The 15481-nt window shown below is 37.5% G+C and overlaps 4 protein-coding genes across 5 annotated transcripts; 3 read left to right on the top strand and 1 right to left on the bottom strand.

The window, feature by feature from the left end:
- Positions 1–1238: 1238 nt before the first annotated feature.
- On the top strand, positions 1239–4610 carry LOC125187769 (protein Brevis radix-like 4). 2 transcript variants are annotated; one of them, XM_048084399.1, is made up of 4 exons: positions 1239–1492; positions 1583–1896; positions 3866–4306; positions 4408–4610. In XM_048084399.1, exons 1-4 carry the CDS (start codon positions 1361–1363, stop codon positions 4484–4486), a joined length of 966 nt encoding a protein of 321 aa, XP_047940356.1. In that variant the 5' UTR covers positions 1239–1360; the 3' UTR covers positions 4487–4610. The 2 variants fall into 2 exon arrangements, with proteins under 2 accessions (XP_047940356.1, XP_047940357.1); XM_048084400.1 differs by having other exon boundaries at positions 1320–1492; positions 1567–1896.
- Positions 4611–5100: 490 nt separating this feature from the next.
- Positions 5101–7217, bottom strand: LOC125189473. The gene is made up of 2 exons (XM_048086747.1): positions 6616–7217; positions 5101–5902 (listed from the first exon to the last, which is right to left on the bottom strand). The coding sequence occupies exons 1-2, from the start codon at positions 7215–7217 to the stop codon at positions 5137–5139; spliced, it is 1368 nt and encodes a 455-aa protein (XP_047942704.1). The 3' UTR covers positions 5101–5136.
- Positions 7218–9954: 2737 nt separating this feature from the next.
- On the top strand, positions 9955–13471 carry LOC125189472 (omega-amidase, chloroplastic-like). Its single transcript, XM_048086746.1, has 7 exons — positions 9955–9991; positions 10251–10325; positions 10615–10693; positions 11410–11425; positions 11988–12068; positions 12741–12823; positions 13186–13471. Exons 1-7 carry the CDS (start codon positions 9955–9957, stop codon positions 13262–13264), a joined length of 450 nt encoding a protein of 149 aa, XP_047942703.1. The 3' UTR covers positions 13265–13471.
- A 950-nt stretch (positions 13472–14421) lies between these two features.
- Positions 14422–15281, top strand: LOC125191354 (protein BIG GRAIN 1-like D). The gene has a single exon (XM_048088899.1). The coding sequence runs from the start codon at positions 14513–14515 to the stop codon at positions 15170–15172; it is 660 nt and encodes a 219-aa protein (XP_047944856.1). The 5' UTR covers positions 14422–14512; the 3' UTR covers positions 15173–15281.
- Positions 15282–15481: the final 200 nt, after the last annotated feature.

Here is a 15481-nt window from a genome sequence, read left to right as displayed (position 1 = left end):
ATTAGTGAATTATTTTGTGATTTTTTTTATAAATATGAAAAATAAACATCTCTTTAAGTTACCAGTCATTTTTATTGATATAACAAGTAGACTAGCTAGAATAGTAGAATTGAAGACAATGACCAATTATTTCATGCAGAACTAGGAGGACTAGAGAGTAGAGAGCGAGCTGGACCTATAAAGTTGTATAACCACTATAGTTTTGATTAAGGTCAAAATAACTTATACTGAGCAGTTGATTAAGGTAACCATTAATGAGTCATTATAGTCAGTCATTTACAGATTTACTGCTTCCTACTAACCTATTCTATAAGTCAGACGACTATTCTAACATATTCAAAATCCAATAAGTTTTCTATTCCAATCGATTTATGACTACTAGTATTATTCAAAATAAGTACTTTGATCAACGAACTCACACAATAACCATGATATCTACAATTCTTTTAAAATAAATTTGGAGTCAGTACCTTTACAATTTTATAAGTCGGAGAATTCGGAGTGAGGATCCTTATAATTTAAACACTTATAGATTGTAAAGTAAATTAAAAATAAAACGAAGAGGATTTGAGAATCTCGTTGCTGCCAAAACAACCCTATACATGTATGATAAATAAGTCCTCAATAATTGATTAATTGGTCACCCACTCTTAACTCCAATCGCATAAAGAAGCCAAGTTTCTTATTCTAACTTTGAAAAGTCAAAAAATTCAAAAAAAATCACCCAGGTAAAAAATTTGAAGCTAGTTAAAAACTCCTAGGAGGCTTTATTCAAAAGCAATAATGTACTAAGTCATAGCAACAAATTTCAAGTTCACCATTTTTTGCTAAAAATAGTCTTAATAGATTACGACAGGTATTTTAATATAAAAATAAAAAAAATAAAAAGATAATTAACATAAAAATTGGTTAAAGCATAATTAGTGAAAAATAGAGAGATACTTGGTGTAAAGAGAAAAACTTTTAAAATGAAAAAACAAGAATTTTTTTATGGACATAATTAGTATTTTAATATTTTCCAGTTTTTGCAGCACCAACTCAAAAAAATATTTGTATTTATGTAAAAACAAGAAAAATAATATTTATTGTCATAGACATTATTCTAGTCGTGCTTTGAGCTATAGACATATACAATTAATATGAACAGGAAACCGTGTGGTGGCGCAATTGCCATTAATACGCTCTGATCACCGCCCCATTCCACTTCAACCTTCTTCTAAAGTCTAAACTCTCATTTTCCATTTGATTTCAAGCTCCTACTTCATTAGTTCTCTCACTTTACATCCTTCTTTTTTTTCAATTTTCACTTAATCAAGTGTAGAACATTCATTGTTAAGTATATATAGTTACACTGAGAAATATGCTTACATGCATTGCACGTTCCAAGCAATCCAGCAAGGACGCGTCGTCGGCCATCGATCTTACCCCGCCGGAAAAGTACAACTCCAATGCTACTCCGACCAAACAATCCATCAGAAGCCTCTCCTCTCAGGTAATCCAATTCCAACCACAAAACTTCAATTCACATGTTCAGTCGCTCCAATTTTCGATTTAATTAGCAATCAGATGCGATGATCCGCAGATCAAGGATATGGCGCTGAAGGCGTCGGGCGCGTACCGCCACTGCGCGCCATGCGCCGCTCAAACGGCGCCGCATCAGTCCGACTCGGAGAGGTTCCACCGGCGGGCGGGGAGGAGGCAGCTGGAGGCGCGGCTGAAGGGGATCTCCAGCGGCGAGGGGACGCCGGCGTCGGCGAGCGGGCGCCGAGTCGACCCGGTCGTGTTCGTAGAAGAGAGCGAGCGGAAGGAGTGGGTGGCTCAAGTCGAACCCGGTGTGCTAATTACGTTCCTGTCCCTGCCACGTGGAGGCAATGATCTTAAGCAGATTAAATTCAGGTACCCTTGGGTAATTTTACGCGGCGTTGGTGGGGTTTTGATTGGTTGGGGAGATTTAATTATTGTGTTTTGCATGCTTTTTAATGAATAAATGCGATTTCTTCTGTTTCTGTTTGTTTTCATTTTGTATTAAATATATATGCCTAGTCCATGTATCAATGTGACGCCCACTTACATGATTTACTTAGGTGGACCAACTACATGATTCGTATAAATATGCATGTTTTTGTTTCTTTTGAGAAAATAGAAAATTATCGAGTGAAAAGTCTCCATCTGTGAAATATTAAACGTCGTACGTTTAAATTTAGAATGCTACTTTAGGTAGATTATATGTAATCAACTTTTACCTTTTAACGTAATTTCCCTATGAGTTGTTAAAATAGGATATAGATTAATCATACTGTAGGAGTATTTTTTAGAAGGGATAAATTAGTCGTAGGACTTTAAGTTAAGAAGGGACACTTTGTTATTTGGCATTATTGAGACAATACTTTGAAATCATTAGCAATAGTTTTTAGGTATTGACTAAATTGCTCTATTGCCCCGATTCAAGCAGAGGACCCATGGGAGTACACTGCTTTATGACTAGCTATAGGAAAATAGTCTCAAACTATACATATAATAGTAATTTTAAATATCCGAACTATCACAAACTGACAAAATCACAAAAAAGTCTCAAAGTTCAGTTTCTATCCAAGAAAATATTGCATGGTTTGTCAGAGATTGCTCAAGTGAATTCTAAGGCAAAAATACTAAACATGAGCTAATATCAAAGCCATGATGTTGATATTATGCAATGATGTTCACATTAATGTTAAAATATCAGTAATTCAGGTATAGTTTGGAATATTTTTGTTCAAAACAAAGTGTATTATGGATATGAAACTGTAGTTTTATCCCTAAATATTTAATTAGAAGCTTCAGATGATGAATCATGTTTGCTAAGACCATGCAAAAAGGGTACTTTAGTATGCTCTTTAGAAGGTGTTAGAATAAAAGTTAGGTGGTGGTGGTGCTGGAAAACAAACTGAATCTTTTCACATTTAGTCGACCCCCCTTGATGTTGAAACATCATTACATACATTTGGAAGTAATAATTAATCCCATCATCATAGAAATTCCAAGATGAGAGTGGTAACTGGACCCCCCTTTGACACAGTTCCAAAAGGCAAAATTTGGTTGTTGAGTTCTGCATTTGATGTTGCTATTAGCTATTTCAATTTTAAGGTACTATAAGATTACTTGCTTGGTGAGATCTTATAATTCTTACTATATACCATCAGCAGAGTTTATGCAGTACACACCTCCAAATAACGTTTGTGTTGTATTGTGTCCTAGAAAGATTAGTGGTCAAATTTCTAGAAAGCTGACCTCCTCACAGATTGTGAAATACAGAGCACCTTATTATGTTTTTCCCCTGTTTATGTTTATGATGAAAACATGCATTTGAACAGGAGGTTTGGTAGTACATATGAATGGGCCGTGACTTATGATATTTCCCCGTGACAAGATTTAATCATTTTATTTGTTTCCTCATATGGTGGCATTTTGTGTCCATCCAATTATTTTCCACCATAAGTCGAATAAGTCCTAGTATTTTTTAGGTGATGAAGTCCCATGTTAGGTATTCAGTCGTCCAATACTCTGGTCTCTGCAATACTTGTTAACTAACAATCTAGGTAGGTCCAACTTAGTGGCTTGTCATAATAACAATTGTCTCCATTAATTATGGTTAAAGTTTGTTAGCTGGAATAATGCATTTAACTAGGCTTTTGACTACTGAATTACCCGTTTTAAAGTTGGCAAATCTTGGAATCAAATCCACATCTATTTGACATAGTTGTAATTTCAAAACAGTATTTGGACTATTATGCACTCTCATTTAATTTCTCAATCATATCTTGCACAATACATATTTGCAGCATCATGAGTAGTATTCGGAATAATTTTAACCTTTAACAATCTATAGCCGAGAAATGTTCAACAAATGGCAAGCACAAAGGTGGTGGACGGAGAATTGTGAAAAGGTGACGGAGCTATACAACGTGCAGAGGCTAAATCGGCAAGCATTTCCTCTCCCAGGAGACGACATGGCCTCAAAGATAGAATCTGTCGAACACAGCCCAGTGACTCCGCCTGCAGGCCGCGAGTGCCCCAATGGAGTAGGGGCTATGGCCTCCTCTTCCTCGGATTCACTCGAGCAACACTCTGTGCAGAGCACAGTTAGTGGCACTGCTAAAACAGAAGCTTCCTCGATGAGGGCTAGCGACGCTGATCGATCTGGAGAGATGTCAATCAGCAATGCTGCCAATATGGAGACGGAGTGGGTGGAAGAGGATGAGCCCGGGGTGTATATTACCATCAGAGCTCTGCCTCATGGTAGGCGAGAGCTCAGACGTGTTCGGTTCAGGTCGGTTTGATTGTTATCTGCTTCTTCTATATATTTGCAAGAACGAAATATATATATGTATCTAACTAGGTTTTGATTTTGGACTTGGAACCTGTTTACAGCCGGGAGAAATTCGGAGAGACGCATGCTAGAGTGTGGTGGGAGCAGAATAGAGCAAGAATACACGAGCAGTACTTATGATTCATTGGAGATAAAGAAGTGGCTATATATATATAAATATATACATGAAAAGAACGTTGTGTTTGATATGGAACTGTGGAATACTACGGTAATCTCAACATGTACGGATATTTTCTGTGCATCACTAAATTAAGGTGAAAGTAAATAGTTGTCTTCCTATTAAATTAGTTATACTAGTAGTACTATATAATTACTGGATTTCAGTTCTTCCGTTATACAGTTATCTGATGTGTGAAATCTTTTGGATTTATATTCTTAAAGTTTTTTAAGAAAGAATCGATATGCTTTGATGTAGTGTTAAGAACATAAGAGCACTCCCAATGGTCCGGCTAAAAACTCCCTTATTTCTTCCTAACTCCTGCCACATCAGCGCCACATCAGCACCAAAATTTATCCCCAGTTTTTAGCCAACTTTTAGCCAACTGCTCCAATGGTTTCTCCCTTATTTCTCCCTAACTCAACATTTCATTTTTACATCATTACTAATTTAATTGTTTTATTTTTGTATATAATAAAGCTAGCTAATTTATAAGACAAGACAAATAATAGTAATAAAGTTCGTTGTATTAAACACGAGTAAAAAATTACAACGACGAAAATTAAAAAAAAAATAGTACAGGAACGGAAAAAAAAATTCAAAGTAAAAAAATTCAAGGGCGGTGGGCGCGGTTTCTATTTGCCCACAATTCTTCGATCATATCGTGTTGTAGTGCTCGATGGGCCTCCTTTTGGTGTATGTCCATGAACGCCTTGAACCGTTCATGTTCGTTGTACGGTACACCCCGGCGGGCGGACTCGGACTCGGTTGAGACACCGTGACTCGATGATGCAACACTGGTGTCGTTGGTGACGTTGAGGACGCCTTCGTGTTCATCCTCGATGATCATGTTATGCATGATGATGCACGCATACATGATGTCGGCAATATCCCCCTGGTAGTAAAAGCGCGTCGGGCCCTTTACCAATGCAAATCGTGATTGGAGCACCCCAAACGCCCTCTCCACATCCTTGCGCGCAGACTCTTGCGCTCGGGCAAAATACTTTCTACTATCTCCGATTGGGCATCTGATCGTCTTCAAAAACACGGGCCATTGCGGATAGATGCCGTCAGCCAGGTAGTACCCCATGTTATGCACATTGCCATTGGCCGTGAATTCGATGGAGGGGCCTAACCCGTTGATCCGCTCGTTGAAAAGGGGCGACGAATTGAGAACATTTAGGTCGTTGTTCGACCCGGCTATACCAAAATAAGCATGCCAAATCCAAAGCCGTTGGTCGGCAACGGCTTCAAGAATGATGGTGGGATGCGTACCTTTGTAGCCGGTAGTGAACTGGCCTCGCCACGCGGTTGGGCGGTTCTTCCACTGCCAGTGCATACAGTCGATGCTACCGAGCATCCCCGGAAAGCCGTGGGTCCTCCAAAGTGCCAATCCAGCAGAAACTGGTAGGGATGTCAATGTAGCCCGCAATCCGTGGGCTGGCCCGAATAGCCCGCTAAATTTGTAGGGTTAGGGTCGGAAATTTCTAGCCCGATAAAAATAAAACCCGATAAGCCCACACCCGATTAACCCGCAACCCGTTAGGGCCAGACCCGAAAACCCGATGGGCTGGCCCGGTAACCCGGTAAAATTTTCATTTTTCATTTTTTTACTCCTAATTCGACACTTCGTTGACTAATTTTATGACATAGATAACTAAAAAAAGATAACTTTCAATTTTATGGTAAATATATAAATTATGTATTGAATTTTTATTAATATAATAATTGTTATATAAATTAATCTCACTAAAAGAATATTAAAATTTTTAACATGTATTAAAATTTCACGAAATATCACAAATATTAGTATTTTATGATTGAGTTTAAGCTTATATACCAAATTTATCATAATTAAATATTTTATATTTTATAAATATAACTAATTTTCATCATGATCTATTGGATTGTTCGAGCCTTAACCTTCGGTAGCAACCCGATTAACCCGTCGGGCTAGCCCGAAACCCGAGCTTTTAGGGTTAGGGCCGAACTTTTACAACCCGAAAGAAATCACAACCCGGCAAGCCCGGACCCGATTGACCCGCAACCCGAGTAGGGTTGGCCCGAAACCCGATGGATCGGCCCGATTGACATCCCTAGAAACTGGCAGTCAGCTGCGTCCGGCGAGCGAAGGTAGTGCCCCCCAAATATCTCTCGCACGCCCTGACAAAAATTCTTCAGGCACTCGTTGCCAGTCGTCTCGCCGCATTGCAGATACTCATCGAACATGTCGGCGGACCCTCCATATGCCAATTGTCGGATGGCAACAGTGCATTTCTGCAGGGGCGATAGACCGAGCTTCCCTGTGGCGTCTCGCTGGAGCTGGAACTCGGGGTAACGCGCGGACAACGCATTAACAATGCGCAGGAAGAGGGAGCGGCGCATTCTGAATCGGCGACGAAATACATCTGCCGGATAACGTGGTTCCTCAGCAAAATAATTGGCGAACAGCCGATCGTGCCCACCAGCGTGGTCGCGGTCGATGTATCGGCGCCGCCTGCGGATTGGCCGTTGGGGTGGCTGCTGCATTCGAGCAAGCTCGCTTTGTATGAAACGGGAGATATAGTTGTTGACTGGGTTGTTGGCGAAACCCGCGACATCCCATCCGGTGGGAGCGGGAGGTACCTCCTCTTCGGAAGAAGAATGAGATATCTCCTTGTCGGACCGAGAATGAGAAGATGATTCAGAATGCATTAAATATAGATGGAGAGAGAGAAAATAAATGAAGAGAGAAAAGGGATGAGGATGAGGAGAGAATGAAGAGAGAAAAGGGATGAGGATGGGGAGAGAATGAAGAGAAGGTGTGTATTTATAGGGGGGAAATTAAAAATAAAAAAAAAAATATATTTATCGCCGAATTATCGCCCACAGTGGTCGGCGATAATCCGGCGAATTTTCGGGAGTTTACCGAATTAACGCCGAATTATCGCCGAATTCTCCCCAACGCCCGGCGATAATCCGGCGATAATCGGCGATTTTTCGCCGGATTTAACGCCGACCCATTAGGAGTGCTCTAACAAATGGTACTTTTATCACATTTCATGTCCCACTACCAAATTTTTAATTATTTTACTGTCTCGTAACACGAGTCAATTTTGCTATTTTTGTTCATCTCACATTAAAAATCGTAGTATTATATTTTTAATATGAATGGTAAAGGTAGTGCTTGAATGTTCCAGCTTTGGAGAATTTTGCAGCAGCTATTATGCCTGAAGTACGAGTATGTGAAAATGCTACTCCATTCGTTTCATAGTAATGGAGGTGTTTCTTTTCGTACGAAGATTAAGAAAAATAGTAAAGAGAGAATAAAGTGAAAAATGAAAAAGATAGAGAGACGAAGTGAGAAAAAAGTAGGAGAGAGTAAAGTAAGTGTGAAAAAATATGTTGACTTTTACTAAAAAGGGAGATAACTCTATTACATGGAAAGTACCAAGCAAAATTACTTTATTATTATGGAACGGATGGAGTAATACTAATAATAAGGTAAATGACTTTTAAGCCCGGCTCAATGGCAACATGGTCAGTTGAGGCCTAAAATGTGTATATCTCATTTTCCAGATTTTTGCAAAATAAAAATATGGTCAGTTGAACCTCTTACGTGATTTTTCATTTTCCAGATTTTTGCTACATGATTTTATTTATTTTTTAGAGACCTAAAATATTTATATCTCATTTTTCAGAGACTAATTATGAAGTTCACTCTACTAAGTAAAATAAACAAAATAAAATGAATGAATCGTGGCTTAGCAAATTTCATCGAAGGAGAAGAAATTACTTGATATTTGTTACAAAAATTGAGGTGATGAAAATATCAATTCAAATTTAAAATGCTTCTATTTTTTCATTTTTATTTTCATTCATTACATAATGATAAGACTTTTAGAATGCACATGATATTTGAGGTTTATTCTATCTTATTTTGATTGATTAAGATGATTAATTGGTGTATTTTGAATAATTTAATAAGTTAATAAGTTTATCGAGTTTAGATGTAAAAGACGCGAAAATTGGATTTTGGATAAGGTTGAGAGTAGCTTACAGACTTCGCGCGAGCAAGCACAAGTACGCGACTCATGTGACATTGGCGTTAGACACAGTGAAGTGACGAAGACCGCGCAGGTCGCATGCAAGCAAACATAGCCATGCTTACGTACCATACCACATCAATGTAAAAGATGATTTTCGTTGGCTTTGATTGGTATTATATGCTTATACAAGATTCAATAGATGATTATTAATATAAGATGGGAATAATTAAATAGATTAATTTAAATTGACTTGAGACTGAATACGAAGATATTTGCATCATTTTTGTAATTTAAATTGATTCTTTCCAGCTAAGATCTTAAGTCTAAACCAATTAAAACACACTGTGTTCTGTTACCCAGTAAAACATCGATCGCACTTTGTTATTGCGTTGCAGAATAGCCAGCTGTGGTTTTTCACTGATTCCATCTGTCCAATTTCATTAATGGCCTCAGCAGAGGAAGCAAGAGTTCCAACTGCGATTCCGCCGCCAACTCCTCCCGTTACTAAGGCAACTTATCTTCATTCAGTTTACTTGATTTGCACAAGTTTTACCCAAACGTAGCCCTTGTTCTTAATTGGATGATTGACATTATTTTGCTTCTTATATCAGTTTAAGATTGCACTTTGCCAGCTAGCAGTTACTAACATTGCTCATGCTCGTCAAGTAATTGAGGATGCTGCTACCTTACAGTTATTCTTTATTGCTTTCACATTATCAGTTTTCAACCAATTCTACTTCCAATTACCTTTACCTTTAACTAATATTAGTTCAGTAATTATGTAGTTAACAGGTTTCTGGCAAGTATTGACTTGAAATGCTAATTCTTTTTTCATTGCTTGCGTTTGGTGTCAGGAAATATGGAATAGTCCATATTCCAATGATAGTTTTCCAGTGTACGCAGAGGATATTGATGCCGGTGCTGATGCACCGCCTTCAACTGCAATGCTATCTGAACTTTCTCGTAGCCTAAAGGTCACGATAGTTGGTGGTTCCATTCCCGAACCAAGTGGTGACAGATTGTATAACACTTGCTGGAAAGCTTATAGCTAAGCACAGGAAGGTACATCTCCTTTCTTCTTAAAAAAGTCCAGAAACACATAATCATTTGATCAAAAGCCTTCAGTAATTTGCTGAAATTATTGGGATCTCGCAACTTCTCATTGAAATTGTTGGAAAGCCTTGCGTGGTGGGTGAATGGTGATTGACGGTCCTCTCGTTGTTTACAGATTCATTTGTCCTGGCAAAATGACCTTCAAAGAATCAAACACTCTTACAGCGGGAGAGACTCCCACCATTGTTGACACAGGTTTTGTATAGCTTCTCAATCTACAATAATTAAATAACTTCATGATACCATTATGAAATTCAAAATCCATAAATGTTCTTGGAAGCATGTATACAATGCCAAATTTTGATTATAAAATGTTTGTTGCAGAAGGTAAAGAACATCGTTCTTTTAAAGATTTTCATTTTATTCTTTCAATTTTGTTTGTGTCTTTTGAAGTTTATATGGAGTATATATATGACAATCTGAATGCTCATTAGTAATGAACAGTTTGTTACTTTGACTTGATTTGGTTGTCCAATATGATTTTGCTTGACTTAGGTTTATACACTACGTTGTATACTCCAGCATCTGCAGTACGAGACACATATTTTAGTTTCTTGCTTGTATAACCAGTGTCTCGTTTATGTAGATGTTGGACGTATTGGTATAGGCATATGCTACGACATTCAGTTCCAAGAGCTAGCAGCAATATATGCTTCTAGAGGTACAATGCCTTGTAACTATGAGGTCACCTATTTCAAGTTTCCGATGTTTCTTCACATTTGTGAGGTCCACCTGATTCTTACGAAATCTTTATTATTTATATATGCTATGTTGTCTCCATTACGATCTTCTTTAAATAAAAGGCTTATTCATCTATCAAATTAATGTTATTCGATTAACCTATATCGAGTCTTTTTTGTTCTACTTAGATGGTTCAAAATAATTGAAAATACCATTCTTATTCTCATGGGCTTGAAGCACCTAATTGCATGCCTCTTCTTTTTTGATAGGCGCCCACTTGCTTTGTTATCCAGGAGCCTTTAACATGACTACTGGTCCCCTTCACTGGGAGTTAATGCAGCGTGCACGGTAAGCTGGCCAAGCTTCTTTATCACTAAGATCTGTAGCTTTAAGTTATGATATTATTCTGAGGGATTCCCTAGGTTGATTGAACTAGCTAATCTTCTGAATTTCACCCGGATGTCAGGCAACTATTATCAGTTTCTGAATTACCGATGTCTCTTTCTGTGTGCAGAGCAGTAAAATATAGAGACATAGTATATGAGGAGAATAAGTTGTATATTCAAAGTAAGAGAGACTCCAAAAATAAAAAAGGGAAACCTAGATAAAGAGATATTCTAGAACACTGTGTATGAGATTATTGGCAAACAAATATGATTATAATATCTTAACATGGTTCATCCTGTAATGCCTAAAACAGAAATAGTTGCTCCACTATTCCTACTATATACCATTGGAATGACCATCTATTCCTGGCTTGGTTTGAGGAATGAGCCTTTAAATGACAGTGTTAATTATGTCTGTTCGATCTGGTAACATTAGTGAAGTTTCGCATGATTATATTTTATTATCAGGAGCGTTAACATGTCCAAGACGTTCTGTTTGTGTGCCACAAAGCTGATTATAATGTAATGCTTGCATTGGGGAAGTTAGGCTATGTCAATAAGTTGTCTTGGGAATATTTTTTCGGACGGAGTGGGTAGGCTGGCTGATGTTTATAGCTATTTCCTCTAGTTATGAGTTGTTTCAATTATATTACTGATGCATTTCTTCTTAAAATTCAGGGCAGCTGATTTTCAGGTACGTTTTTTATTCCTAGCTTTTGATTGTTTCATGAGTTGTGTGCTTCCGACTGCTGAAATAAGTCAGTTACAGCTACAGCGAGCCATAATGTGCACATCCTTTTTTATGTTTTAGAATTCTCAAAGTTCATTTCTTTTTCTGCCTAAACAATATGGAATTATTTGCTTGGAGAGTTGATAATCTATGTATGACTAGAGATGAAAATTGAGTTTTAGAACAATAAAACTAGACCCTTAATATTTTGCTACTTATCCTTATATCATCTTTAGAGAGACAACTGAAAGTAGTTAAATGAGTCATTTATTAGTATTAAAGCAAAAAAGGCTGCCTGCCTTTGATTTGTTATACAAGTTATTGGGTGGATGAAGTTTATTTTCTCTTCACTAGGTCACGCATATAGTATAAGAGCAACAATTTGGATTAAATTCATCACCTATGCACTTTAAAAGCCATAAAATCGACCACTTACCTTGAAATTGACCTTTAATCATGATTGTAACTTCTCAGTTTATGTACATGCATGCATGCAAACTAAATTGTGGGGCTGGTTGTGTGGCAGCTTTATGTAGCAACTTGTTCACCAGCTAGGGACACTGGCTCTAGTTATGTGGCTTGGGGCCATTCTACTCTCGTCGGGCCGGTAAGTGTAAATTTAGGTTAGAGTGAAATTTTAATTTAATTCATATTCTAAATTTCTAGTTATGTAGAATCATCAATCATGTTATTAGGCGATTGATTCAACTTACATAAGTGTATGCTATATGAAGAGTGAATACTAATATTAGAAAAATGAGTTGAGTTGCCTTAACTTCTTTTATCTTGGTGTTCAACGTAAATTCTCTCACGAAAGAGCTCTTCTCCTCTAGCGCTTTGAGTGAAGTGCCTATAGGAAGTTTTTTCTTTCGAGGGAGTTCCTTTCTCTTCTTTATAGATTTTTCTTTGATCCCTAATGTACAGAAAATTTGGTGTAGTGTGTATTCTTCAACACTTGTTTGTTTTTAGAAATATCTTTGAATATAAGGATTGATTTATTACCGAAAGAAGAGTATTACAGTTAAGGACTGTTCTTATCATCTGTCAATTTATATGGTGGATAGGTGATCTTTTTTTTTTGAATGAGTATAAATTGAATGTTAAAATACCTCAACTTCTTCCTCTCATGTTAGTATTCATATTACATATGCCAATTTATGTGGAATCAATCCACCTAAATGACTCGGTTCAAGTACTAAACAACTTTGAAAAATAGACCGCAATTTAGAATATGGATCAAAGTTAATATTTGAACTCATGAAGGAGCTATATCTGGCAGTTTGGGGAGGTTCTTGCAACAACTGAACATGAAGAGGCGATAGTCATATCCGAGATTGATTATTCCCTTATTGAGCAAAGAAGGTAATGTTGCTCAGGCATATGCATAGAATAGAGCTTTATACCATAAATTTATGACTTGACTGTTACTCATTGCTATTGTGTTGGCACTACTTGTTCGCGAACCTTAAATTTGATAAATGAAATTGTAGCAACACATACTGAAAAATAACTCTTGCATTCCTTGATTCTTTCCTCTGTATATACTGAGGTTTTTATAGTACTGTAGTATTTTATAGGCAAACAGATTTCAGCTTTGACCCGTGGCTGATTCTGTGATAGAATGCAATCGATCTAGACAATATTATCGAAACAGATTCACTATCTGGTCTCTCAATCTCTCATTAGGCCATCCTTGGTGGTGTCTATTTCTTGTTGTGTATCAGAACATATCTTCCATTTGAGAGGCAGCGGCGAGGAGACATTTACCAGGTTGTTGATGTCCAGAGAGTTGGCTCGGTTTGAGATGTGGTATGTTGATGCAATAAACGATCGGATGTTTATCCCAAGTAAGAATGGTGTATTTTGTTTTTCTCCCATGTGGGAAATCTGGTGTTAAAGTAGAAGCTTATAGCTCCATAGCCCATTTATAATAGTAGGACCTGGACATGATTTCGTGATCTCTCATGATTCTGCTGGCTGATGTCCAAACTGCACCATTTATAGATTTAATTCCACTGCCTTTGTCTGTTACCTAACAAAGTATTGGAAATATGTAGGATACCATACGAATTCAATTCTGTCTTCTACTAAACAGCGCCAAGTGCTTTTGGAGCATCATGTCTCTGCAATGCACATGGAAACCCAGTCAGCCTCTCTTTTCCAGTGCATTTGGGAATCGAAATTCGACACGTTTAATCAACTCATCATTTCAATTGTCCAAAAAAATTGAATATTATGGGATATGTTCTCTTCGAGGAATCGAGGTGGGTCTAACTCACCATCCGCTTTGTCGATATTGGAAATAATCTTTCCATCTATATATATCTATCATAATAAAAAATTACTACTTTACAAAATTTAATTTACCTTGTACGGTTAATTAAAAAAAACAATATTTTCATAAAAATATTTTATATGTATAAATTGTTAAGTTCATATTCATATAAATTTTGATTAAATCTACAATAATTTATTATTGATAATTTTATATTGTATATATATTTTATATATCCAATATAAAAATAAGAGTAAAGACCAATTTTGGTACTAAACATATGATCAAAATAAGAATTTAATAAAAAAAACATTCACTTTTTAAAAACACAGGTACATAACAAATGAAAACTAGCGGTCGTGCCTTTGTGCAATTAGCGTTGACCGTTAGTTTTCATTTGTTATGAGTCTGCATGTTTTGGGCCAAACTCATATTTTCATCCTACGTTTAAGAAAAAAAAAATGACCTTTACTCTAAAAATAATGATCAATTTGTATTTTTAAAATCTAGTACTAATTCTTTTACAGTAAATTGCATAGGGAGTATGATTTAATAAGTAGCGTTAAAGCGTGTGTTTGCTACTTGACACTTTTAGTTTGTAATTTAATTGCTTGAAAATTGAAATGCAACCCCACAAAGAGTACCATCACTATATTATGCTCTCCCAACGTTTCAAAAGGTAATAACAAGCATTTTGTACCATCCAAGCCGTAGCATTTGGCTTTTCCCATCATCCCTTTCAATTGTCATATACACACTCCCTTTCCAATTTGTACATGCATCATATCATGCCTATCTATACCCACCCCAAAGCCCCTTCCTTCTCCTCCTCCCTCCTCGACGCCATCTACCACGACAACCCCGCCTCCCACCGCCGCACCACCGCCACCAAAGCCGAGGACGACATCGAGAGCCTCCGCCGCGCCATGCTCATCGAGAAATGGATGCAAACCCACTCCACCACCGAATCCTCCTCCGCCCCAACAACATCCATCAACAAGCCCAAGCCCAAGAAGCCCATTTCACCAGCCGGCAAAAAAATCTCCAACTTCTTCAACTCCATTTTCAGCCCCCGCAACTTTAAATCATCAAGGCACTGCCTTGACGACGACGAAGAATGGACCTCCTCCTCCATGAGGAAGTCCAGATCGATGAAGGACGCAGCCTCAACGACGTCGCGGTCTTGCCTCACCAAGAACGCCTCCTTGAGGCCCGCCAAGTCGGTTAGGTTCCTAGACCAAGACAAGCCCAAAATTGGGAGCCATTTTATCAAGAAGAACATCGATAGCTTTCGAGTTTTTGAGAGGAAATTCGATTGCTATGAGAGTACTGAGGATGATATGAGCTGCGGTAGCTCGGATTTGTTCGAGCTCGAAAACATCGATGACTTGCCGGTGTATGAGACTACTAGTCTTCATCACAGCATTGGATGCTAACTAGTAATTTTCCATGTAATAGTGCTTTCTTTAGCAATAAAGATTTTTGTTTGGAATTTGATGTCACAACTTCATTAACTAATGAATAATCATGCTACCATTGAATTCATTCTTTGCTTGATTATTTTTTATGATCCATGAAAATTTGTAGGAGTATGTCATTGTGTATGATACTTTTTAAAAATCAAATAGTATAAAAGTGGAAAAGGACAAGTATAATGATGGGTGATAATTTTTGTCTTTGAATTCAAGAAAATATGATCATGTGCTACTGCTTTTTCTTCAACGTGAGCATGGTGTGTTTAATTT

Source organism: Salvia hispanica, chromosome 5 (genome assembly GCF_023119035.1).
Source record: "Salvia hispanica cultivar TCC Black 2014 chromosome 5, UniMelb_Shisp_WGS_1.0, whole genome shotgun sequence".
NCBI lineage: Eukaryota > Viridiplantae > Streptophyta > Magnoliopsida > Lamiales > Lamiaceae > Salvia > Salvia hispanica.
Note: the sequence above shows the minus strand (reverse complement) of the source record. Positions and strands in the feature narration are given on the sequence as shown.

Bases quoted from the DNA above. Each gene is read 5' to 3' on its own strand.
- LOC125187769 (XM_048084399.1), top strand. From the start codon at position 1,361: ATGCTTACATGCATTGCACGTTCCAAGCAATCCAGCAAGGACGCGTCG. The intron at 1,493-1,582 runs GTAATCCAATTC...GATGATCCGCAG, and splicing joins TCAGAAGCCTCTCCTCTCAG to ATCAAGGATATGGCGCTGAA. The intron at 4,307-4,407 runs GTCGGTTTGATT...ACCTGTTTACAG, and splicing joins CTCAGACGTGTTCGGTTCAG to CCGGGAGAAATTCGGAGAGA.
- LOC125189473 (XM_048086747.1), bottom strand. From the start codon at position 7,217: ATGCATTCTGAATCATCTTCTCATTCTCGGTCCGACAAGGAGATATCT. The intron at 5,903-6,615 runs GTCAATCGGGCC...GGCACTTTGGAG, and splicing joins GACTGCCAGTTTCTAGGGAT to GACCCACGGCTTTCCGGGGA.
- LOC125189472 (XM_048086746.1), top strand. From the start codon at position 9,955: ATGCCAAATTTTGATTATAAAATGTTTGTTGCAGAAG. The intron at 12,069-12,740 runs GTAAGTGTAAAT...TATATCTGGCAG, and splicing joins ATTCTACTCTCGTCGGGCCG to TTTGGGGAGGTTCTTGCAAC. The intron at 12,824-13,185 runs GTAATGTTGCTC...GTTGTGTATCAG, and splicing joins TCCCTTATTGAGCAAAGAAG to AACATATCTTCCATTTGAGA.
- LOC125191354 (XM_048088899.1), top strand. From the start codon at position 14,513: ATGCATCATATCATGCCTATCTATACCCACCCCAAAGCCCCTTCCTTC.